The following is a 26,660-nucleotide window of genomic DNA, read 5'->3' on the forward strand; positions in this document are numbered from 1 at the left end:
TCCCTTTGACTGCTCTTAAGTACCCTATTAGTAGGTGTCACTGACCCCATCCCAGGCCGCATTGTCCACTGTGATGGCATGAATGTCCGTTCAGCCTGCCATTGTCTCTGTTGAAGTCTTACTCTGGGGTCTATTGCTGCCTGGGGAATGTTGGACTGCCCCTGCCTGCCTGCAGGGCTCTGAGTCGCATTTATGATGTTGACTCCCTGATCCATCGCCGCGTTAGAGGCAGAATTGCGTGCATATATTATTTTTGTCTCTTCCTCCCCCACCGTGAAAGTTCCAAGGTCAAATCCTTGGTCTCAATTAATTTGCGGAAAATTCCCGCATGACCGATGCCCTCGATAAAGAAGTCCCTTAGCATCTCCCCCCTGCAGGCGTCTGTGAACTTAGAGGCTGGCCAAACGTCGGAGGTCCGCTACGAAGTCCGGTATGCTCTGTCCTTCATGACGTCGGTGGGTGTAGAATCTGTGTCGGGCCATATGTATGCTACTCGCCGGTTTGAGGTGCTCCCTGATCAATTTGCTAAGTTCTTCAAAGGTTTTGTCCGCCGCTTTTCAGGTGTTAGTAATCCTTCATGAGCGCGTAAGTCTTTGGTCCGCAGCTGGTCAAAAGATGAGCCCTTCGCTTGTCGGCCGCTGCATCCCCCAGCCATTCTTTCATAATGAAGCTTTGCTGAAGCCTCTCGACAAAATCGCCCCAGTCTTCCCCAACACAGTACCGTTCCTCTGTGCGACCGGTGGCCATTCTCGTGGGTCGTGAATTCCCGTTTCTCGTCGCCAATGTAAAGTCCTTACTCTACAGTATGAAACCACACGAGGCACATTCTGGGGACAAGGCCACTCTGTGACCATAACTCTTTATTCACAGGACTCCAAAGACCGTGACCCGGCGTGGGATCTCCCTTTTTATACCCATGTGATCAGGTAAGGAGTGTCTCCCACAAGTTCACCCCTTGTGGTCAAGGTGTGCATCGAGGTTGAGTGTATACAGTAATACAGTGGCGTTACATTGTGGTTACATACATGACACTCTGCACTGGACGTTGTGATGCAATTGTGACACATCACTATTTATTTATGTAACTGCAGTAAGATACATCCACAGATTGATTTATTGATGCAACTATGGTACAAGCAACACAAATGTCTTTATTATCTCCCTTTGGTTGGTGAGGAGTATACCATGTAGTGAATTTTGAAAATTTATGATCATAGGATACCCACTTCTACATTTGATAACTCCTTGGACTGACTCTGTGGTCAGCAGGTTGTAAACTGATCTCACAACATGAATTGGTACAAAGCTCCAGACCTTAGCAATCACCAAGAGCTTATCCCAATGTTGCTGTGAAGGCATTCAGGCTTCTCATTCTGCTTGTTCATCAGTTTGAACACCAGTCGATGTCAATTATCGCCGGGGTCCATGCCCGAACTACCTCCTGGCTCCTCATTCATCAGCAGATGACTAGGCAGTGGCTGCCTTGATTGCAGCAACAGGCCCAATTCGAAGGTCGCCCTTTGCCAGTGCTGGCAGCTGTGGCTCTCGAGGCCTGTGATCTGCACCCACTGCTTCAGCAATACTGGAAAATCCTTGTTCCCTTTAAGAAAACAAATAGAACACAATTTATCGCTGTTGATGAACTCGGGCTTTGCCTTGCAGAGAAAATGCAGCCCAAGGCTGTAACTCACGTGCGTTGACACGGGAACAATTTTAATTATGGGAGTTTGACACATGAAACCACAACATCTAATTGATCCCGTTTAGACATCACATGTCCCAATTAATATGACAATTATGAAATGCCTGCCTCTGCATAGTACCTCCCCACAATGATACATTAGAAGCAGGGAGCTCAGGGGCATGAAGGACTGAAGCCATGATTCGGTGTTTTGTGGCACTGCATGTTGCTCCGATATACCATCCGGCAATGCAAGCAGAGGAATGATTATCCAGAGAATACCAATGATGGTCTATATCGCGCCCTCCAGTGGTGTTTAATGCTCAGCTAGGCCTCAACCTCCAGTGCAGTGTTTAATGCTTAGCTAGGCCTCATCTTCCAGTGCAGTGTTTAATGCCCAGCTAGGCCTCATCCTCCAGTGCAGTGTTTAATGCCCAGTTACACCACACCCTCTAATGCAGTGTTGGAAACACTGCACACATTATGTCAGCGGGGTGGTGGTATAATATTGATACTGCTTTCATAGCAGTTACAACTGAGTGCAAATGGGGCTTGACTGGTGTCCCACTGTAACCTGCTCAATGGATATTCTTCTCCAATTGATGTTTACATTCTCAGTAAATGCATTTTCCACAACCGGGAATGCTCTTCAAATCCAACAGTTCATGCCACAATTACGAAGACAGTTTGTAAAACACCCCGGTGCCACGTCATTGCGATACTGAAAGGAGAGCAACACTGGAACAGTGGTACACGCTTACTTTAACAGCTGCTCCAGTTCACGTTTGATTTTGTTTACCACAGGGGGACCTTGGTAGGTGAAGATTGTATACAACTGGATCAAAGTGGCTCCTGCTCGGATCTTCTCAAGAACATCTGCTCCACTGCTGATTCCACCCACCCCAATAATAGCAACTCTTCCTGGAGAAGAAAACACATCAAACAATAAGGTCCATCACATTCGACTTGTTCTAGAGGGGGAGGTAACTTTATATCAAAGTAAGCACAGATCGACAATACTCCACCACTACAGTGGGTGGGAGATTTTTATACAGGCAACTCTTGATTATCCGTACACGGATCTAACGGAGAACCCGCTGTAACAGCGTTTTTAAAAACTGTCACACACGTGAAAATCTCCATCACTTCAACTGGCAAGCACACATAATCTGAAGCAGGTGAATCCATTGTCATGTATTTTATTACGTTCACGCTATGATAACACGAACTAAGTTTTTGTGGTTGGTTCTATCACCGTCAAATTTCAGCTCTGAGACGTGCACTCGCCCTAGCGGCAAAATCGTTTACCCGGAATAACCCAATCCCCGAGGGACCCGGAGAGTTGCCTGCAATTTAAAAAGTAGATAAATTCAATGGTACGAGGTAAGTATTTTTTCCCAAATATATCAAGCACAAGTGGAAATGTTTTGTGCGTATGCTTATACAAGTTAAACAAATTAGGAGAGGATTATCAAGGGTCCATCTGTTGAGTAGCTGTGTCATACAGACCAGGAAGGTCCCAGGTTCAACCCTCTGTCTGAGCGGAGTTAGCTGATCCCAAATGTGGTAATAAGGGAGTTACAATGGGCCTCATTGCCCTGGGGCTGCCAAGGGAAAGTTCCACTCCTCATCACCATATGGTCAGGCTAGCTGGAAGCACAAGAGTGTGGTCAAGACCAGTGCTGATGCCCCCATGGTCAAACCTGCTGATAATACTTCATCAAGGATCACACATGAATAACGGCCATTTGAGCAAAACATTGCAGGACACCGAGCACCTGTGGAACTGTACCCCAACACAGAGTCAACATCTTCAGGAGAGGGGAGGAAAATGGACAAGTGTTTTACTCCCCAACCCAATTTCCCACTGTACTGTCATATTTTTCAATTCCCTACATCCTCAGACCTCCTCAACTCTTAGAGGTATCTGGATTATTCCCCATCAGTAAGAAGTTTTCCATATCATTTCAGGAACCCTTGTTAAGTGGTTGGTGAATTCCCAAATTTCACTGATGAACCTTGCCCGAATGGAAAGCGCAAACGTTAATCTCTCAGTCTAGGTTGGATTTTACTCAGAGCCCAGAAGTAGGATGATTTAATATGAAGGCTGTGTCCAACCTGAGACAATAGAGAACGTGGCCATCATCACTTTGTACCCCAGTGATGAAGGATGAGGTGTTGAGCCGGAGTTTCCACAGGCAGCCCAAATCCATCTTTACTCAACCACCTCCGCAGCACATTGAGATACTACCAGCTGCCAAGGACATTGCATTCTAACATGTTGAGCGTGCTAATGTGAAACTATAGTATAGTATTAGGCAGTCCCTCGTGTCACGGATGACTTGTTTCCACAGCAAAAAAAGGATGAATTCGCAGGTGTTTCAATGAAGGACTTAATATTCCAGGTCCCGAACTACATGTTGAAGGGTGAAAGATGCCTGTGCGTGAATTCTTTTAACGTGGGGTGGCCGTTGCACACCAGCCACCACACGGGCTTGACAAAGCAAGATCTTGGTTCAGTGGCAAGGGTTAACCAAGACGACTGGAGGCCAAGCTCTGCTGCACGGAACTAGTACGTACACATACTCCTACTGTCCATGGGATTCATAGGTTGCAGTGTGGGCTGGCCCGTGCTGCACCTTCCCTGGGCCCCGACCCCACTGTTGTTACACGCTGTGCCAGTCCTGGGCCTCTGCCTCGCTGCTGGGCTCCTCGACTCCGACCACGCCTCTCCCGGGCCCCTGAACCCTCGCCTCTCCTCCACCCCGAACCCTCGCCTCTCCCGGGCCCCCGAACCCTCGCCTCTCCTCCACCCCGAACCCTCGCCTCTCCCGGGCCCCCGAACCCTCGCCTCTCCTCCACCCCGAACCCTCGCCTCTCCTCCACCCCGAACCCTCGCCTCTCCTCCACCCCGAACCCTCGCCTCTCCTCCACCCCGAACCCTCGCCTCTCCTCCACCCCGAACCCTCGCCGCCTCTCCTCCTGCACCTGGGTCCCGACCCCGCCGATGGCCCCGCCCACGCTCCAATCAGCGACCTGGATTTTGGTGACGTCAATCCAGTCGCCCTGCTCAAATCCATCGCCCTCCTGGAACGGCTTGCGCTGCTCCCTGCAGAGGCTAGCTCCTGCTCTTTTATCCCCGACCTGCCGATGGTGTTCTCTCGCAGGTCGGGATATGTTATATTATTAAGTTAGCCCACAGAACTTCCATACATATTACTGCATTCCCAAGGATTTTATTGGGCCGCACTACAGTTTAAAATAGTGAATTGATTTTGCCCTTAGTTCCTTACTGTGATTGAACTTCCATTTTTGTGTTAAACTTGAGAAAAACTACCTCCGTTTGCTATTTGGAGCAAAATTGTGAACTTGTTTATAAACAAAGCAAATCTGGCCCCTTTATATTTATTAATGTGATAGTGCAGGAGCGGAGCCTCCCAGTAACAGGCCTCCGTTCCCCAGTGTTGAATTTGAACTCCCAGTCACAATGATTTGTGATTCCGTGTGGCTGAAGAATACCTTTGGTTAGTGAATACATCTCATTCACAGTCTGTGTTGACATTTCCTTCAGTGGCCCTCCACTCAAGCCCCCGAGCTGAGTCCGCAGCGGGTCTCGAAGAGACTGTGGCCTGCTGACTGTCGTGTTTGTCACAATAAGTCCGTCAATTCCCAGCTGAAAATTAAAACAGAGCACGTCAACTGGAAGGTTGCACACAGGAGCTGGAGTCAGAATAATGCAGTGCTTCAGCAGCCCCAGCCCTCTCACTGTTTTACCGCATTTTACAGAACACACCGGTACACATATAAATCTAGCCCCAATAATCTTAATCCAGAAATGTAAGCCCCAGTCACACCCTCAGAATAAGGGCTCATTACCTCTCCTGGGGTTCAGTGTTCTCTGTAATTTTTTTTTGTGCCTTTAAAGGGCTGCGTGGTCCATTCAAAATACCGCACATGCGCAGTGTTTCCCATTGAAAAGCCGGCTGGGCGGGATCCCTGGAGCGAGGGGTCCCTGGAGGGTGGGGCGGAGTCCCAGGGGGGTGTCCCTGGGGCGCTGGCCGGGATCCCTGGAGCGAGGGGTCCCGGGGCAGGCGAGGGGTCCCTGGGGCAAGGGGTCCCTGGGTCGCGGAGTCCCTGGGCGGGATCCCTGGAGCGAGGGATCCGTGAGGGGACAGACGAAGGGTCCCGGGGGGGGGGGGGGAGGGGTCTCTCGGGGGGCGGGGTTGCCTGGGCCACTGCGAGGCCACGCAGGTATATCACTGGGTTTTTTTATATAACCAGCGACCCAAATGGAAAACTCATCCTTCCTAGCTCCATTTTCAAATCATTGAAATCCCAAAGCCCACGGAGCAAACGGGCTCACTGTCTACACGTACAGATCTGCAATCGGGCCGTACAAGTGGAAAGTGAGCCCGGCTGCGTTTGAGGTTGAATTGCTCACCTCTGTTACCACACTGGCAATGTCTTTTTTATCTTGAGCGCTCAGATCTGGAGCAATCTTGACAAGTACAGCTGGCTTCCGGTTAACTTTCAGTGCATCTCTTTCCTTCATTACCTGAAAAAGAAATTCAGGGAAAGCTCCACCAAAATCATACCCAACTATGCATTATTACAATGGTGGAGACCAAGTATCCCAACAGCACAAGCAGATCACTGCTGTAAAGAAACTAGGGTGTCCAAATTCTCTTTTAAAAGTAAAAGATTCATTTGGCAGCATTAGCCCAGGTCCAGCAGTAAACACAAACCACCACTGGGCAGGAATTGAAATAAATATAATTCTAGCAGATACTGGCTTTCTCCCTTAAGAAAAAGAAAAACTTCTAATATTATATAGCGCCTTTTAAGACCTCAGGATGTCGCAAAGTGCTTTACAGCCAAGTACTTTGGCTAGAAGGGCCGAATGGCCTACTCCTGCACCTATTTTCTATGTTTCTATGTTTCTAAGTACAGTCAAGAGTTGTAATGTAGGAAATGCAGCATGCAATTTGCATATAAACAGCAATCCGGTACGCTGTAATCTGTTTTAATGATGCTGATTGAAGGAGAAACATTGTCCAGGACACTTGGGGGGGAATCTCCCCTTCACTTCTTCAAATAGTGTCATGGGACCTTTTACCTCATCCAAAAGGGCAAGTACGGAATGGGTTTAATGCCTCATCCGAAAGACGGCACATCCGACAGGGCAGCACTGGAGTGTCAGCCTAGATTTTGCGCTCAAGTCTCTGGAGTGGGGCTTGAACCCACAACCTTCTGACTCAGGTGAGGGTGCTACCCACTGAGCCACAGCCAATAACAGACTAGGGGTGTTCTGGTTTTAGCTACTTGATCGGACACACCAAAAATAAGAAATCCACTTGCTGACCTTCACCAACAGGTTGCGTAGCTCCTCCTTGCCTTGAAGTGCTCTTAAATCTGGGGTGTTGGGACTGGACACATTCACAACCAGGTAGTCAGCAAGTGGGCCCAGCTCCCGCACTCCTGCCACATAGTCGGCTGCAGCATCCCTCGAGAGCTTGTTCTTCCCGAGATTTATTCCCAACGGCCTCCCCGCTTCCAAAACAAAAAACAATTCACACATTTTGTATTTCCATAAAGGGAGATTTCATTACAATCATTGACAGGAATTACACTTTGACAGTTCTACAGAAAGCAGAAATATCATTCATCTACAGTTTGGGAGGTGAAGGAATTACACAGGTTTTACAACTCTAAAGCCACGGAAACAGCTGGAGTTTCCCCATTGGCCTTTTATTCCTTAATTTTCCTTCCTTCAACAATTTTCCGCATTATAGTTGTGATGGAACCAATGCCTGGTGTTGATTCCAGATGATGTCAGTGACACCAATCTTCCAATCCCCACTAAACGTTTTATCCTAATACATTTCACATTTGGCTGTATTTAAGCGTGAAAAGGGTGAAATGTATGAGGATTATGGTACTCCATTGATTTGAGCTGCTTAACTAATTGGCTTTGCAGAAGCATTAAATCCAATTGAGCAGCAAAGAAAGAACTTGCATTTATATAGCGCTTTTCACATCCTAAAGACATCCTAAAGGATTTTATAGACAATGAATTAATTTTGAAGTGCAGCCACTGCTGTTATGTAGAAAAATATGGAGGCCCGAATGTCGCCGGTGGAGTGAAGGCCCGAACATCCCCCCGGCGACGCTCGGGCCTTCACTCCCCCCGGCGACGTTTGGGCCTTCACTCCCCCGGCGACGCTCGGGCCTTCACTCCCCTCGGCGACGCTCGGGCCTTCACTCCCCCGGCGACGCTCGGGCCTTCACTCCCCCCGGCGACGCTCGGGCCTTCACTCCCCCCGGCGACGCTCGGGCCTTCACTCCCCCCGGCGACGCTCGGGCCTTCACTCCCCCCGGCGACGCTCGGGCCTTCACTCCCCCCGGCGACGCTCGGGCCTTCACTCCCCCCGGCGGCGCTCGGGCCTTCACTCCCCCCGGCGGCGCTCGGGCCTTCACTCCCTCCGGCGACGCTCGGGCCTTCCCCCGCCCGCTGGCCCCATTCAACGGCAGAGTATCTGTCGAGCACGTGGTGCACACAATGGCTGTGACCACTCTGACCTCTTCCACAAAGTGGACCTCTGACCATCCCAATGCCTGCCCTCAGCCAGGCCTTGGTTTTCTCACCACCTCACCGAATGGCACTGCTCAGTGCCGAGCTTACGGCTCGCAACCCACCGTCGGCAACTAGGCTCATACAGTAGTGCCTGGTCTCCAGTCGTCTTGTATAACCTTGTCACTGGACCAAGACTTTGCTCAGCTAACGGTCACCCCACGTTAAAAGAACTCACTCACAGGCATCTTCTACCCTTCATATAATAGTAGAAAAATAACATTGTATGACGGTCCTATGAACAAAATATGTCAGTGATCTTGGTTGAGGGATAAACATTGGTGAGGACCCCAGGCCAATGCCCCTATTCTTGAAACAGTGACGTGGTACATCCACTTTAACAGGCAAGTGAGTTTTGGTTCAACATTTGATTTGAAAGATGGTACCGCCGACAGCGTAACACTCCCTCGGCACTGCACTGCATGATCAACCCAGGTAATATGCTCAAATCCTGGAGTGGGGCTTGAACCCAAGGTAAAGGTGCAAGGTTCAAAATTCACGAGGCTGAACAAAATGCACATCAATGGAGTTTCGAAGATCCCATCCTGATTAAAAACACCAGTTTGGTATATCGGATATTGGATAAGGATTATGAACAGGAGTAGGCCATCTAGCCCCTCGAGCCTGCTGACAAAACAATTAATTGACACTTAACTAGCGGTCGCACTTGGCAAGGTAAAAAGTTAACTGCGACATCATCATCATCATAGTCGGTCCCTCGAGCGAGGATGATTTGCTTCCATCAGTTCACAGGTGTTTCAATGAAGGACCCGATGTTCCAGTCCTGAACTCCAATTGAGGGGGTGGAAGATGCCTGTGCGTGGATTTTTTTAACGCGGGCTGACCATTGCACACCAGCCACCACACGGGCTTGACAGAGCTAGGTCTTTATTCAGTGGCAAGGGTTAACCAGGACGACTGGAGACCTGCTCTGCTGCACGGACCATGCTGCCCCTGGGCCCTTCTGGGCCCCATGCCCTCATTTGCCGTGCCTCCGCCACAATCTCTCGCCGCTCCTCCGCCACAAACATTCTAGGTGCTAAATGGCAACAGGAAATGCTAGAAACACTCAGTAAGTTAGGCAGCATCTGCGGAGAGAGAAAAAGAGTTAATGTTTCAGGTCGATGACCTTTCAATTCTGATAAAGTGTCCACACCTGAAACATTAGCTAGTCTGTTCTCTCCACAGACGCGGACTGACCTGCTGAGTATTTCCAGCTCTTTGCTTCAGAGTTCCAGCTTCTGCAGTTACAGCTTCTTTCGGGTATTGTGAAAAACGACTGAAATCTGGTGTCACCATGTGGCCAAAAACTGTATTACACCCAGGACTGCATATTTCCCACAGAATTGTGGATCAGATTTCACAACCTGTATCTTCAAAAGAGATAAAATTTGCAAGTTATGCACAGACTAAATATAAAATGTGGATGCTGAATCATTGAGTATAGTCAAGGCTAAGATAGATAGATTTATGGACTCTAGGGAAATCAAGGGATATGGAGAACGGGTGGGAAAGTGGAGTTGAGGTCGAAGATCAGCCATGATCTTATTGAATGGCAGAGCAGGCTCGAGGGGGCATACGGCCTACTCCTGTTCCTAATCCTCATGTTAAAAATAAAGCTGGACAAGGGTTAGTGGCAAACCTGTGCAGCTTATTTTAAAACAAACATATCAAGAAAGACTGGACCAACTGGACTTGTAGTCACTGGAGTTCAGAAGAATGAGAGGGGATCTCATAGAAACGTTTAAAATTCTGACGGGTTTAGACAGGTTGGATGCAGGAAGAATGTTCCCAATGTTGGGGAAGTCCAGAACCAGGGGTCACAGTCTAAGGATAAGGGGTAAGCTATTTAGGACCGAGATGAGGAGAAACTTCTTCATCCAGAGAGTGGTGAACCTGTGGAATTCTCTACCACAGAAAGTTGTTGAGGCCAATTCACTAAATATATTTAAAAAAGAGTTAGATGTAGTCCTTACTATTAGGGGGATCAAGGGGTATGGCGAGAAAGCAGGAATGGGGTACTGAAGTTGCATGTTCAGCCATGAACTCATTGAATGGCGGTGCAGGCTCGAAGGACCGAATGGCCTACTCCTGCACCTATTTTTTATGTTTATGTTATGTTATGTAGAATAAACTAAAAAAAAATACTGAGTGAAGCAGATTTGATCAACAAAAAAAGTGCATTACAAATAAGTCACTACTCAATATTTTCCAACTTTTACCTTTTGTGAGCTGCTTCTGGATTTCCGAACGAGCTTGAAGCCTCTGCTGTACAGCCAAATGCCCGTGACTATTAAAACCATACCTGGTTTAAAACAAATATTAAAAAAGACATTTTCTAAAAAATAAAAAGATGAAGCCAAACACTAAAGTCTTGATTTGCCTCCTCTCCCAAGGAGCGTTTGTTGATGCACAGAAGTGCGCTGCTCCTGACCTGACCCCAGGAATACACCCCAGGACCATTATTAGAGGAGATTCCCAGTCCTATGTAAAATGGAGTTCTCCCACCGGTCACTTCCCTGGCCCCAGCACACCTCCAGCACAAGCCTACCAGATCACAGACTCGGGAGGAATTCTGGTTGCTGTCCAAAAATAGCAGTCAACAGCCCTCGAACCCCCGAGGACACAACGGGTCCCTCCAAAATGTACCTTATTGGGTCTTCCTCACCTTGCTGTATGCCGTTCTCAGATCTAAGGAGAGAGACAGGTAGAAGAGCCAGTGATAGCTGGCTTGGGCACGTGTGCATTTGGACACCCTTCTGGCAAAACAGCAGGAAAGTTAGGTGAGAATACCACTGCCCCCTGCTCCCCCCACCCCCCAACTCATTTACGTGGCATTCTATCCCCACATCTCCCCTCAGTGTCACAGGCTCCCTGCCCCTGGGAGGTGAGTGATCCCTGGTGCACTGGAGAGGAATATTGGGATCCAAGTCTTGACACTGATCTATTCATCCAGTAAGGCATAGCACTGAATCTCTAAACCAGCCAATCAAGGAAGATCTGTCTAAAAAATGTGACTGCAGTTCAAAGCAATTCATCGTGCAAGTGTTTCTAAGATTGGTCTGAGGGGCATGATAATCAGCTCTTAAGCAAATGAAAGTCTGTGTGTATGGGATCAAGCTTTGTCTCCCTCCCAATCGCTTCAATCACACTGCAGAGGGCGAGAGCAGCAGATGCACATGATAACCTGCTGTTGGAAAGCTGGCTATCTCAATTAGCCCACAGAGCCTGGGCAAGTTAACGAAGCTGAGTAAGCTATTAATATTTTTAAATCTCCTTAGATGGACTTCAGCATGCTCAGTGTGTTCTGCTAACTGACATGTTCAGGGGGCCAATTAAGGGTCTTATCAGTTTCTTTTGTTCCTTGTCAATGTCCATCGTTATAAATTAAACAGTATGCTCATAATCACCATCATAGGCAGTCCCACGAAACGAGGATGACTTGCTTCCAAAAAAAAGGATGAGTTCACAGATGTTTCGAAGGAAGAACCCGAACTACAACCTCAAGGGTGGAAGATGCCTGTGCGTGGATTTTTTTAACATGTGGTGGCCGTTGCACACCAACCACACACGGGCTTGACAGAGCGAGGTCTTGGTCCAGGGCCCCGACTGCTCAGAAAGGGATCCAAGGGATATGGGGATAGTGCGGGAAGGTTGAAGATCAGCCATGATCTTACTGAATGGTGGAGCAGGCTCAAAGGGCCAAATGGCCTACTCCAACTCCTATTTCTTATGTTCTTATAAAAAGAATAAAAACTGAAAGCTGGGAATCTGAAACAAGAAGCAGAAAATACTAGAAACTTAACAGATCTGACGTTCTGACTAAGGCTCTTCACTCAAAGCATCAACTAGTCTCCATTCTGTTCAGATACAGACAGAACTCCTGCACATTCCCAGCATGTTCTGTTTCTCCCCTTAGGTTCATCTTCCACAAATATAGTAAAAATGCCAAATGCCCTTGTCCTGCTTCCATGCACATTTCCTAAAAGTAAGCAACACGTATAGAGTGGTTATTGAATATTGGGAAGGCCAAAGCCAATGTTTTCGGTCCCCGCTACAAGCTCCGTTCCCTAGCCACTGACTCCATCCCTCTCCTACAACTGAGGCTGAGCCAGACTGTTCGCAACCTTGGTGTCATATTTGACCCTGAAATGAGCTGTCGACCACATATCCGCGGCATAACTAAGACCGCCTATTTACACCTCTAACATCGCCTGCCTCCGCCCCTGCCTCAGCTCAATCGATGATGAAGCCCTCATCCATGCCTTTGTTATCTCTAGACTTGACTATTCCAACGCATGCCTGGCTGGCCTCCCATGTTCAGGCAGATGGAGTATAATGTGGGAAAATGTGAGGTTATCCACTTTGGCAGAAAAATTGGAAAAGAAAATTATAATTTAAACGGAGAAAAATTGCATGGTGCTTCAGTACAGGTGACCTGGGGGTCCTTGTGCATGAAACACAAAAAGTTAGTATGCAGGTACATCAAGTGATCAGGAAGGCAAATGGAATGTTGACCTTTATTGCAAATAGGATAGAGTATAAAAGCAGAGAAGTCCTGCTACAACTGTACAGGGCATTTGTGAGGCCACACCTGGAGTACTGCGTCCAGTTTTGGTCTCCATATTTAGGGAAGGACATATTTGCATTGGTGGCTGTTCAGAGAAGGTTCACTAGGTTGGTTCCAGAAATGAGGGGGCTTGACTTATGAAGATAGGTTGAGCCTATACTTATCGAAACATATAAGATAATGAGGGGGCTCGACAAGGTGGATGCAGATAGGATATTTCCACTCTCAGGGGAAAACTAAAACTAGGGGACATAGTCTCAGAATAAAGGGCCACCCCTTTTAAACTGAGACGAGGAACAATTTCTTCTCTCAGGAGGGTTGTAAATCTGTGAAATTCTCTGTCGCAGAGAGCTGTGGAGGCTGGGTTATTGAATATATTTAAGGCGGAGATAGACAAGACTTTTGAGCGATAAAGGAATAAAGGGTTATGGGGAGAGAGCAAGGAAGTGGAGCTGAGTCCATGATCAGATCAGCCTTGATCTTATTAAATGGCCTACTCCTGTTCCTATTTCTTATGTTCTTATTGCACCCTATGTAAACTTGATGTGATCCAAAACTCAGCTGCCCGTGTCCTAACTCGCACCAAGTCCCGCTCACCCATCGCCCCTGTGCTCGCTGACCTACATTGGCTTCCAGTTAAGCAACGCCTCGATTTCAAAATTCTCATCCTTGTTTTCAAATCCCTCTATGGCCTCGCCCCTCCCTATCTCTGTAATCTCCTCCAGCCCCACAGTGTTCCGCGATGTCTGCGCTCCTCTAATTCTGCCCTCTTGCGCATCCCCGATTATAATCACTCAACCATTGGTGGCCGTGCCTTCTGTTGCTTCAGCCCCAAGCTCTGGAACTCGCTGCCTAAACCTCTCCGCCTCGCTACCTCTCTTTCCTCCTTCATGACGCTCCTTAAAACCTACTACATCTTTGTCCAAGCTTTTGGTCACCTGCACTAATTTCTACTTATGTGGCTCGGTGTCAAATTTTTAAATCTCATAATACTCCTGTGAAGCGCCTTGGGACGTTTCACTACGTTAAAGGCGCTATATAAATACAAGTTGTTGTTAGAATGTGGAACTTCCTACCACATGGAGTAGTTAATGTAAATAGCATAGATGCATTTTTTTTAAAAGAGGAAGCTAAATAAACACATATGAAAGAAAGGAATAGAAGGCTAGGTTTGCAGGGCAAGTGGAAATAGGATGGGAGGAGGTTCGTGTGGAGCATAGAACTGTTGGGCCAAGTGGCCTGTTATGTATTCTGTGTAATTCTATGTAATGGATGCACTGTGGGTTATGCCCATGTACTCCTGTGTGGTATAACCAAGAGATGTGACCCGTGTCAGTGGTTTCTGGAAATTCATTCATTTGGAGGTGAAACCTAATCACTTACGTCAGCCTGAGGTCACTCGGGTTCGCCCCCACCTCCAACCCCAAATACCTTCGACAAACTATAACACAAGAATTTATACTCACAGCCTTACCTGTTGATGACAGCCTGGTCAGTTTCCAGTCTGAAGACCCGGGGTCTGGAATTTCCGTCCTGGGGTTGTGGCGTGACACTTCCTACTTCCACAAATCCGAAGCCCATCTTGTAAAGGCCATCCACAGCCTCGCCATGTTTGTCAAACCCTGCTGCAATTCCCACTGGGTTCTTGAATTTTTGGCCAAATACATTTACCTCCTGAAAGAATCAGTGATCACTGATGAATAAGGCAAACTCAACATTCAGTCGCGAGAGTTAGTCCGCACATTTAGGGTTGCCAACCCTCCAGGATTGCCCTGGAGTCTCCAGGATTCACCTCCTGGATTTTGCTGCAAGCAACCCAGGAGAAAAATCACAGGGCCATTACAAAAACTGCTTTGTCCCCCCCCCATTTTCTTTGAACTCTTTAATTAATTAATTCTAAAAATACTGGAGATGGTGGAAAAGAGGCTGCTTGCCTGTGTGGGACGGTTGGAGGTGGAGGTCATGTGATGAAACCTTCAGTAATACATCCAGAGTTGGCAACCCTACACACAATGCAAGTCGTTCCCCCAAGCACTACAGGCAGGTCGTCCTTACCAAGGACTCTCGCCTGAGTCAGAAGGTTGTAGGTTCAAGTCCCACTCCAGGGACTTGAGCACAAAAAAGAAATCTAGGCTGACACTCCAGTGCAGTGCTGAAGGAGTGCTGCACTGTCGAAGGTGCCGTCTTTCGGATGAGACATTAAAGCGAGGCCCCATCTGCGCTCTCAGGTGGATGTAAAAGATTCCATGGCACTATTTCAAAGGGGAGCAGGGGTGTTACTGCTGGTGTCCTGGTCAATATTTATCCCTCAATCAACATAACAAAAAGACAGATTATCGGGTCATTATCACATTGCTGTTTGTGGGAGCTTGCTGGTGTGCAAGTTGTCTGCCGCGTTTCCAACATTACAACAGTGACTACACTTCAAAAGTGCTTTATTGGCTGTAAAGCTCTTTGAGACATCCGGTGGTCGTGAAAGGTGCTATATAAATTCAAGTCTTTCTTTCTTTTTCATTGCCTTTAGTGTGGATGTTTTTGAGGGCACTATTTTCACTTTCCCTCCCTCTCCTACAGTCACTCACTGTGAGCCACGGTGGTAGGCAATTGACCCAGAACCTCCACAGCATTGTGGAACTGCTCGCAAGTCAATTTTCCTCTCAGGTATTTCAAAAAAGGGTCAGGTTGCATTTCAAAATGAAACTGTTAGCAAGCTCAGTGTGTCTGGAGAAGCTGGCAAGTTGAATCAGTAATTTGAGGGCAGAGTCAAGCAGGTGGTCTCACACTTCCCAACGGTACATGAAAAAAGGACTGAAAAATTGCTGAAGGCAGGCGGTCTTCCGTGTTCCCACCATCTAGGAAAATTTGGGGACCTTTTCTGAGCAGCAGGAACATGACTGTTAGATTCCTTTGTGAATTCAACTAAATCTGATATTTATTTTCCGCATTAAACAGTATTATAGAGAGATATCAAGGTCATATTGAGCCATGCTACATTGTCTCTACTCAAACTAATTTTCCCTCAAAATTGAAGCGGAGACTGAAAAAGTCTTCAATGTTCACAAATTGTACCAGTTTCAAAAGTACTGGTCAGACTGCGATCTGCAGAAGAGGTTTATATTTGATTATCGATTAACATCACTGCAATCTCCATCCTCTACTATCAGAAAACTGAGGGGTATATTGTCTTTCATTTGCTATGGTTAGTGAGGAGTAGGCAGTGTTCCCCACTATATACTCAGCTACTTTCGTGCTAAGATTAGTGAATAGAAGAAAATATACACCGTAGAAATGTAAAATATTTTCATTTGCAAAGCAGGTCGGAATTGCATTTCAACATGGGATTCATAAAGAGACAAAACTGAGAGTGATTAATTGAGGACATGTCACGCTCTTTAAAATAAATTGTCCTCGGATTGCTCACAATAATTAGTATGACGGCAACATCACTCGGGGGGGGGGGGGGGGCAGGGGGAGGAGAGAGTGGGGAAATGCAGGGCTGTGTGAAGTGCAGGGCAATAATTTGAAACGTAACATAAACGGAGCATAAAAAGAGCGGGAGAGCCGGCCGGCAACCGGAGCCCGGAGCAGCGCCAACGGACCCGTGAGAGCAGGGAAAATAAATAAAATCAAAGTGTGACGTCACAGGAAAGCAGGCAAGTCATTGGTTGGTGAGTATTTCGCTCTTTTTTCTAAACTTGGGCATCGGTTTACATTAAGAGCCGTGGTACAGATTTAAAACTATATACATAGATAAATGATATTTCCAAACTTGAAAACCTAATTAGTTAAATACAAATAGAGATGGCAGGCGGGTGATGTGTTGCAGCTGCAGCATGTGGGAGCTGGTGGACACCACAGCGACCACATCTACAGTAAGTGTTGGTGGCTTGAGGAACTTCGGCTCCGAGTTGGTAAGCTGGAGTCCTTTGCTTCAGACACTGCGACACATCAAGGAGGGGGAGAGTTGCCTGAACACTGTGTTCCAGAAGCGCTCATTTAAAACAGAGATGAGGAGAAATTTCTTCTCTCAAAGGGTTGTAAATCTGTGGAATTCCCTGCCTCAGAGAGCTGTGGAAGCTGGGACACTGAATAAATTTAAGACAGAAATAGACAGTTTCTTAAACGATAAGAGGATAAGGGGTTACGGGGAGCGGGCAGGGAAGTGGAGTTGAGTCCATGATCAGATCAGCCATGATCTTATTGAATGGCGGAGCAGGCTCAAGAGGCCGTATGGCCTACTCCTGTTCCTATTTCTTATGTTCTTATGTTCTAGGAGGCAGTCACACCTCTTAGGTTAAATACTTCAAATTTGGTCCATGGTCAAGGACAGGAGGGTAAAACTACGAGTGAGGCAGGTATGGGGATCCAGAAGGTACCATTGGAGGAGCCTCAGCCCTTGCAATTGTCCAACAGGTACGAGGTTCTTACTCCCTTGTATGGACGAGAGCAGGGACTGCAGGGAGGATGAGCAAACTGACCACAGCACCGTGGTACAGGGGGCCATTCAAGTTGGGGGAGTAAAAGCAAATGTTGTAGTGGCAGGAGGCTTATAATCAGTAGGGGGATCGATACAGTTCACTGCAGCCAAGAGCGTGAGTCCCAAAGGCTGTGTTGCCTGCCCGGTGCCAGGGTTAAGGATATCTCCTCTGGGCTGGAGAGGAACTTGGAGTGGGAGGGGAAAGATCCAGTTGTTGTGGTCACGTAGGTACCAACGACATAGGTAAGTAAAGAGGTTCTGCTGAGGGAGTATGAGCAGCTAGGGGCTAAATTAAAAAGCAGAACCACAAAGGTAATAATCTCTGGATTACTACCTGAGCCACAAGCAAATTTGCAGAGAGTAAATAAGATCAGAGAGATGAACGTGTGGCTCAAAGATTGGTGTGGGAGAAATGGGTTTCAATTCATGGGGCACTGGCCAAGACCGGCCTAAGTGGAGGAAGAGCATCGAGGAGGGCGTTGAGCACCTCGAGTCTCGTCGCTGAGAGCATGCAGTGATCAAGCGCAGACAGCGGAAGGAGCATGCGTAAAACCAGGCTTCCCACCTACCCTTTCCTTCAACCACTGTCTGTCCCACCTGTCTATAATTCCCGTATTGGACTGTACAGTCACCTGAGAACTCACTTCTAGAGTGGAAGCAAGTGATTTCGAGGGACTGCCTATGATGATGACTGACATCAGTACTGGGGTAAGAGGGACCTGTTCCGTTGGAATGGGCTTCACTTGAACCAGGCTGGGATCAGTGTCCTGGCGAATCGAATAACTCGGGCTGTAGATAGGGCTTTAAACTCAATAGTGGGGGGGAGGGAGGGATCAGGTGAGTGGAAATTAAAAAAGTCGAAGAGAAAGGAGAAGGCAATATGCGGGTAGCGATAGGGGTAATGATAACCAGAGTGTGATAGGAAGGGACAGAGTGTATAAACATAAGAATGCATCAGAAAGTGGGGTCAGAGTAGGGAAAAATGGTAAAAAGACTAAATTAAAAGCTCTTTATCTGAATGCACGCAGCATTTGTAACAAGATAGATGAGTTGATGGCGCAAATAGAAATAAATGGGTATGATCTGATTGCAAGGTGACCAAGGCTGGGAACTGAATATTCAGGGGTATTTGATATTTCAGGATAGGCAGAAAGGAAAAGGAGGTGAGTAGCTCAGTTAATAAAGGATGAGACCAGTGCAGTAGTGAGAAATGATATTGGCTTAGAAGATCAAGATGTAAGATAGTAAAAATCAAGAAATAATGGAGGCTTGTAAGAAAGGTATGGCAATACGCATGGGCGACATTAATCTTCATGTTGATTAGACAAATCAAATTGGCCAAGGTAGCCTTGAGGAAGAGTTCATAGAGTGTATTCGGAATCAAGGGAAATCAGGGATAGTATTAAAGCCAAGGAAGTGGCATACAAATTGGCCAGAAATAGCAGCGAACCTGGGGACTGGGAGAAATTTAGAACTCAGCAGAGGAGGACAAAGGGTTTGATTAGGGCAGGGAAAATGGAGTATGAGAAGAAGCTTGCAGGGAACATTAAGACGGATTGCAAAAGTTTCTATAGATATGTAAAGAGAAAAAGGTTAGTAAAGACAAACGTAGGTCCCCTGCAGTCAGAATCAGGGGAAGTCATAACGGGGAACAAAGAAATGGCGGACCAATTGAACAAGTACTTTGGTTCGGTATTCACGAAGGAGGACACGAACAACCTTCCGGTTATAAAAGGGGTCGGGGGGTCTAGTAAGGAGGAGGAACTGAGGGAAATCCTTATTAGCCGGGAAATTGTGTTGGGGAAATTGATGGGATTGAAGGCCGTTAAATCCCCAGGGCCTGATGGACTGCATCCCAGAGTACTTAAGGAGGTGGCCTTGGAAATAGTGGATGCGTTGACAGTCATTTTCCAACATTCCATTGACTCTGGATCAGTTCCTATGGAGTGGAGGGTAGCCAATGTAACCCCACTTTTTAAAAAAGGAGGGAGAGAGAAAACAGGGAATTATAGACCGGTCAGCCTGACATCGGTAGTGGGTAAAATGATGGAATCAATTATTAAGGATGTCATAGCAGTGCATTTGGAAAGAGGTGACATGATAGGTCCAAGTCAGCATGGATTTGTGAAAGGGAAATCATGCTTGACAAATCTTCTGGAATTTTTTGAGGATGTTTCCAGTAGAGTGGATAAGGGAGAACCAGTTGATGTGGTATATTTGGACTTTCAGAAGGCGTTCGACAAGGTCCCACACAAGAGATTGATGTGCAAAGTTAGAGCACATGGGATTGGGGGTAGTGTACTGACATGGATTGAGAACTGGTTGTCAGACAGGAAGCAAAGAGTAGGAGTAAATGGGTACTTTTCAGAATGGCAGGCAGTGACTAGTGGGGTACCGCAAGGTTCTGTGCTGGGGCCCCAGCTGTTTACACTGTACATTAATGATTTAGATGAGGGGATTAAATGTAGTATCTCCAAATTTGCGGATGACACTAAGTTGGGTGGCAGTGTGAGCTGCGAGGAGGATGCTGTGAGGCTGCAGAGCGACTTGGATAGGTTAGGTGAGTGGGCAAATGCATGGCAGATGAAGTATAATGTGGATAAATGTGAGGTTATCCACTTTGGTGGTAAAAACAGAGAGACAGACTATTATCTGAATGGTGACAGATTAGGAAAAGGGGAGGTGCAAAGAGACCTGGGTGTCATGGTACATCAGTCATTGAAGGTTGGCATGCAGGTGCAGCAGGCGGTTAAGAAAGCAAATGGCATGTTGGCCTTCATAGCAAGGGGATTTGAGTACAGGGGCAGGGAGGTGTTGCTACAGTTGTACAGGGCATTGGTGAGGCCACACCTGGAGTATTGTGTACAGTTTTGGTCTCCTAACCTGAGGAAGGACATTCTTGCTATTGAGGGAGTGCAGCGAAGGTTCACCAGACTGATTCCCGGGATGGCGGGACTGACCTATCAAGAAAGACTGGATCAACTGGGCTTGTATTCACTGGAGTTCAGAAGAATGAGAGGGGACCTCATAGAAACATATAAAATTCTGACGGGGTTAGACAGGTTAGATGCAGGAAGAATGTTCCCAATGTTGGGGAAGTCCAGAACCAGGGGTCACAGTCTAAGGATAAGGGGTAAGCCATTTAGGACCGAGATGCGGAGGAACTTCTTCACCCAGAGAGTGGTGAACCTGTGGAATTCTCTACCACAGAAAGTTGTTGAGGCCAATTCACTAAATATATTCAAAAAGGAGTTAGATGAGGTCCTTACTGCTAGGGGGATCAAGGGGTATGGCGAGAAAGCAGGAATGGGGTACTGAAGTTGAATGTTCAGCCATGAACTCATTGAATGGCGGTGCAGGCTAGAAGGGCCGAATGGCCTACTCCTGCACCTATTTTCTATGTTTCTATGTTTCTATGTTTCTTAGAACAATACGTTGTGGAACCAACCAGGGAGCAGACTATCTTAGATCTGGTGCTGTGTAATGAGACCGGACTAATTATTGATCTCATAGCAAAGCATCCTCTAGGAAAGAATGATCATAGCATGAAAGAATTTCAAATTCAGTTTGAGGGTGAGAAAGCTGGGTCTCAAACTAGTGTCCTGAACCTAAATAAAGGCAATTACAAAGGTATGAAGGTAGAGTTGGCTAAAGTGGACTGGGAAAATAGATTAAAGGGTAAGACGGTAGATAAGCAGTGGCAGACATTTAAGGATATATTTCATAATGCTCAGCAAAAATATATTCCAGTGAGAAGGAAAGACTCTAAGAGAAGGATGAACTATCCGTGGCTAACTAAGGGAGTAAAGGATTGTATCAAATTGAAAACAAAGGCATACAATGTTGCAAAGATTAGTGGTAAGCCAGAGATTTGGGAAATTTTTAGAAACCAGCAAAGGACGACTAAAAAAAATGAGAGAGAGAGAGAAGATAGATTATGAGAGTAAACTAGCAAGAAATATAAAAACAAGCAGTAAGTGCTTCTACAGGTATATAAAAAGAAAGTAAACGTTGGTCCTTTAGAGGATGGGACTGGGGAATTAATAATGGGAAACAGGGAAATGGCAGAGACTTTGAACAAATATTTTGTATCGGTCATCACAGTAGAAGACACTAAAAGCTCCCAATAATAGATCATCAAGGGGCTATAGGGAGCAGGGAACTTAAAACAATCACTATCACTAGAGGAAAAAGTACTCGGTAAAATAATGCGACGAAAGGTGAACAAGTCATGATCAGATGAGCCATGATCTTATTTGAATGGTGGAGCAGGCTTACTCCTGCTCCTATTTCTTATGTTCTTATGTAACAACAAGGAAATGGATGATTGTAAGCCCAAAGATTAGCAAGAACACCATACAAACGCAAAACATTTTCTGCAAAGCCAATAAAAGTTATGCATTCACTTCACTTATTGCACAGATTCAGCAGCCCCTTTGGGAGTGTTCAGAATGCTTTCGGTGGTCAGATGAGATGCAGATTGTGGTCTCAGAGTGCTTACCAGTGTGGGGGAATCCTTGCATTTTGTCCGTGGGATTAATCCCCAGGAAATAAACCGGACGGCAAGAGTATGTGCTGTTTCTGGATCCACAAACTTCTGCAGAGCAGGAATCAGGTGTTTAGAGTAAAACTTCTCATCCCCTACAACAGTGCAATAAGCAAAAAACAGACAACTGCCACCGCCCAGCACTCGAACAGCCTCTCGTAAACGTTTCTGTAGTGAAAAAACAAAGTGATACTGAAATTAAAACAAAAATGAGAAAGAATATCTCTACTGCTGTTGACCAATAGCAGGCACTGGGAATGCTTCTAGGATGGGTTGAACCAACAATATGGCTTCCGGTGGTCCATTTTTGTTTCTGTAAACGACTTACATTAATACAGCGGGTAGACATTTATACAGCATGTAGAAGATTATTGTAGAGAATGTAACAAGGCGGAGAGACGGACATTGAGCAAAAAAAAGAGAAATTTGGGAATGGTCAAAGAGACAAGGGATCTGAAGTCAGAGAGGGAGATAGCAAGGTGAAGTGTTTTTCTATTGGGGGAGGGGGGGCGTGGAAGGATTCCAGACAGCACGACTGATAGGTCAGCATCAGATTGTAGAATGAAGTCAACAGGGAATAAGCAATCATCCAGAGGTAGAGGCTGTGGGTTGGGATGTACAGTTGAAGGCAATTGCCCATAATCAATAGGGTGGGCTGAGGAAGGATTCGAAGATGGGGACAAGGATTTTGAAGATTAGTCACTAGGGCACAGGGAGCCAGTGTAGCTTGACAAATTCAGGGCTGATCAGTGTTTGGGACTTTGGTTGTTTTGAATGCACTGTTCCAGAGGTGGAAGAATGCGGTCTTATAAAAGTCAACATTTCACATTGAGCAACAACACCTTGCATTTTTATAGCGTCTTTAATATAGTAAAACGTCCCAAGGCGCTTCACAGGAACGTTATCAAACAAAATTTAACACCAAGCCATATAAGGAGATATTAGGACAGATGACCAAAAGCTTGGTCAAAAAGGTAGGTTTAAAGGAGCATCTTAAAGATAAAAGAGAGAGGTAGTGGGCCGGAGAGGCTCAAGGAGAAAATTTCAGAGCTTAGGGCCTAGGAAGCTGAAAGTATGGCCACCAATGGTGGAGCAATTAAAAGAGAGGAATGCGCAAGAGGCCAGAATTGGAGGAGCGATGAGATCTGGGAAGGTTGTAGGGCTGGAGGAGGTTACAGAGATGGGGACGGGCGAGGCCATAGAAGGATTTGAAAATAAGAATGAAAAGTTTAAAATCGAGACGTTGCCAGATCAGGAGCCAATCAGTGAGCACAGGGGTAATGGGTGAATGGAACTTGGGAGGGAGGTAGCATATGGGCAGCAGAGTTTTAGATGAGCTCAAATTTATGATGAGAGGCCGATCAGGAGAGTCAAGTTGAGAGGCAACGAGTTTCAGCAGCGGATGAGCGAAGGCAATGGTGGAGTCGGGTGATGTTACGGAGGTGGAAGTAAGCGGTCTTGGTGATGGCATTGATATGGTCGGAAACTCATCTCGGGGTCAACTACAACACCAAGGTTGCGAACAGTCTGGTTCAGCCTCAGACAGTTGCGAGAGAGGGATGGAGTGGGTGATTAGGGAACGGAGTTTGTGGCAGGGACTGACGACAATGCCTTCAGTCTTCCCAATATTTAGTTGGAGGAAATTCCTGCTCATCCAGAACTGGATGTCAGACAAGCAGTCAGACAATTTAGAGACCGTGGAGGGGGTCGAGAGAAGTGGTGCTGAGGTAGAGCTAGGTGTCGTCAGCGTACATATGGAAACTGACACGGTGTTTTTGGTTGATGTCGCCGAGGGGCAGCATGTAGATGAGAAATAGGAGGGGCCAAGGATAAATCTTGAGCGACTCCAGAGGTAATGATGTGGGAATGGGAAGAGAAGCCGTTGCAGGTGTTTCTCTGGCTATGAATGGATAGGTAAGAATTGTTGTGTATGCAATAACTGTTAGACTGAGTACTGTTTAACTCCAAGAGTTAAAGCTCTGCTTTATTAAGGCCCAAAGTAACTAATATACAAAATGGCTGGCCTTTTATACTTGGGCTGCACACATGTGCGTGCAGCCCAATGGCCTCCAACAGTGATGCCATCTAGTGGCTAGTGCTCCCAAAAGTACGTACATAACAAGAATGAAACCAGGCAAGTGCAGTTCCACTAAGTGGGACGATAGTGGAGACACTTTGGAGGAGGATGGTGTAGTTAATCGTGTCAAAAGCTGCAGACAGGATGAGAAGGACAAAGAGGGATAGTTTACCTTTGTCACAGAAACATAAGATGTCATGTGTGAGTTTGATAAGAGCAGTTTCCTGATTGCAGGGTTGTAAACATGGAGTTCCAGGAGAGTTGGGCACAGACTTGAGGGGACAGCATGTTCAAGGAATTGGGAGGAGAGGGTGGAGATGGAGCGGTAGTTTGCAAGGACAGGTGGTCAAGGGTGGGTGACTAAGTATGTAAATAAACAATCAACACGATACAAGTTCTAGACTATACAGTGTTCTAATATGTTAAAGGTTGCCAGCAAAACTCTAAAACGGGGATCCCAGGCTTCAGAATCATTTTGTTTTTATTACAACTTTTTAAAGTTTTACAAAATGCACATAAATGCAAGTGCAGCAGCAACTTTAAGCCCAATCACACGTATTCTTGTAATAATTCACGCCATGAAATCTAACTTACTGTAGTATCACTATGGTGGATTGTGGACTTTGGATGAATCTTTAAATCATTTTTGCAGCTCGCTTAGACGTTTGTTTAGGTAAAATAGCACACTAATTGGGTAAAGTTCAGAGTGCATTTACTGCCTGCTTTGATACGAGACCCGCCAAAGTCAAATATCACTGCTGGAAGTGTGCGAGGTTACTAACATAGGGGAGATACAGGAGACTGAACACAAAGTGCAGCACAATGCAGAGCATGGACTAAACGGGGCGAAACAGGCTGGGGCCCCCGGAGGTACCCCTCCCGCTACATTGTAACAATGTGCCAGTGTCTCCCCTACCTTCAGTGTGCTGCCGGCCATCCCGCTGTCACAGGCAGCTCGTCACTTTCCCGCGGGCCCGGAGAGCAGGCGTACGGGAAGTGATGCAAACAGCGAGTGGTGTCAGGGGCCGGTCACAGCACCAGGACACACCCAGCACCAGGACACACCCTGAACCCGGCACCCACATCCTGCACCCAGCTCACTGCTGAGGCTGTGAAGTGGGGTTTTAAAATAAATTTATATTTATTCATACTGATACACAAATTCGAATCGGAGCTTCTGGAAGAACCTTTTGTTCTTTCTTGTTTTGTACCTTGTGTCAGCTGTGGCTCAGTGGGTAGCACACTCGTTTCTGCATTAGAAGGTTGTAGGTTCAAGTCCCACTCAATCTGGCTGATACTCCAGTGTGCTGTCGGAGGTGCTGTCTTTCGGATGAGATGTTAAACCGAGGTCTGCTCTGCTGTCTCAGGTGGCTGTAAAAGATCGCATGGCACTATTTCAAAGAGCAGAGGAGGGGAGTTATCCTCAGTGTCCTGGCCAATATTTATTGCTTAATCAACATAACAAAATACATTATCTGCTGGCTGACAGCTCCTTCTATGACGATAATTATGTGTAATTAGTTTTTTAAAATAAACTTTACAAACTTACGAATTGAGTTCTTCCTAAATCCTGCAATATTTAACTTGAAAGTAGCCCAGGTTAGTGTGTGGGAGTGTTGAGGACAAAGCCCACCCTCTCTCACCTTCAACCTTGACCTCAAGTAGAATTTCCCAACATTATCGGTCCTTCTGGGGAGCAGACCTGCACCACGGTGTATTTTATAGTCTCTTGAGCACTCTCAGTTCAACATAACTATTTATTTGGGAGATCTCAGACAGCCATGTGGAGCTAAAATGGCATTCCTTCACAGACCCTCTCAATACAGCTCCCTATACCTCCTAGCTAGAGGGTGCTATACATTATATCGAAACCTCCTAGCAAGAGGACGTTATACATTATCTCGTTACACCTTTCCTTTCATAAACAAAAATGAATTAAAGTTAGCTTCAATATAAACGGGTAGTTAACTTCTTATGAATACATGTATTAAACAACTACAAGTTTAACAAACAACGACAAAACTCTTGCCTTATTAATTCTTTATCCATTGAAACATAGTCTTTTATGTCACTGTTCAGTCCTGGCCAGTAAACGGATTCTCTGTCACGTCGAAGAGCGCTCTCGACACCAGTGTGAGCAGCATGAAGTTGCTGAGAATGTCGGATCTCAGGGATTTTGGTGTGACACAGTGATAGCCTTTAAAGACTATATCATCCTGTGTTGTGAGTTCGTCACGAACGTTGAAGTATGCACGCGTTTCAGGTGGGCATTCATGTGTCGTTTCTGGCCATCCCGTTGTGATTTGTTGTATGACCAGTTGTAGTGTGGAGTCGCTTGCAGTTGTGCGTTGTATGGTAGTCAGTCCTTGTTTGGAGAGCGGGAGAAAGTCCACCATTCCACTGCAATTTCTGTTGGTGATCTCTCCACGTTTTCGAGGTATATGTGCGAGAGGGTGTCTGCTAGGTACATTTCTGTCATATATGTATACTCTGTGTATATACTATGCTGGTACCACTAGAGGGTGCAACTGTGGGAGGCCCAGGCAGGAGCTGTATAAAAGGCTGGGCACCATGTTGCTGCCTCACTCTGAGTTCTTGCTATTGAGGGAGTACAGCAAAGAGTCACCAGACTGATTCCCGGGATGGCAGGACTGACATATGAGGAGAGACTGGAGAGA

The 26,660-nt window shown here is 46.5% G+C and overlaps 1 protein-coding gene across 2 annotated transcripts; it reads right to left on the reverse strand.

Moving 5' to 3' along the window:
- Nucleotides 1-1,045: 1,045 nt before the first annotated feature.
- dhodh (dihydroorotate dehydrogenase) lies at nucleotides 1,046-24,982 on the reverse strand. Of its 2 annotated transcripts, none has more exons than XM_070898192.1 (9): nucleotides 24,899-24,982; nucleotides 21,861-22,073; nucleotides 14,357-14,556; nucleotides 10,535-10,617; nucleotides 7,044-7,231; nucleotides 6,123-6,236; nucleotides 5,201-5,354; nucleotides 2,443-2,602; nucleotides 1,046-1,600 (listed from the first exon to the last, which is right to left on the reverse strand). In XM_070898192.1, the coding sequence occupies exons 1-9, from the start codon at nucleotides 24,917-24,919 to the stop codon at nucleotides 1,468-1,470; spliced, it is 1,266 nt and encodes a 421-aa protein (XP_070754293.1). In that variant the 5' UTR covers nucleotides 24,920-24,982; the 3' UTR covers nucleotides 1,046-1,467. The 2 variants fall into 2 exon arrangements, with proteins under 2 accessions (XP_070754293.1, XP_070754294.1); XM_070898193.1 differs by having other exon boundaries at nucleotides 21,861-21,956; nucleotides 24,899-24,970.
- Between the last annotated feature and the right edge of the window lie 1,678 nt (nucleotides 24,983-26,660).

This window comes from Pristiophorus japonicus, chromosome 13, assembly GCF_044704955.1.
Source record: "Pristiophorus japonicus isolate sPriJap1 chromosome 13, sPriJap1.hap1, whole genome shotgun sequence".
Taxonomy (NCBI): Eukaryota; Metazoa; Chordata; class Chondrichthyes; family Pristiophoridae; genus Pristiophorus; species Pristiophorus japonicus.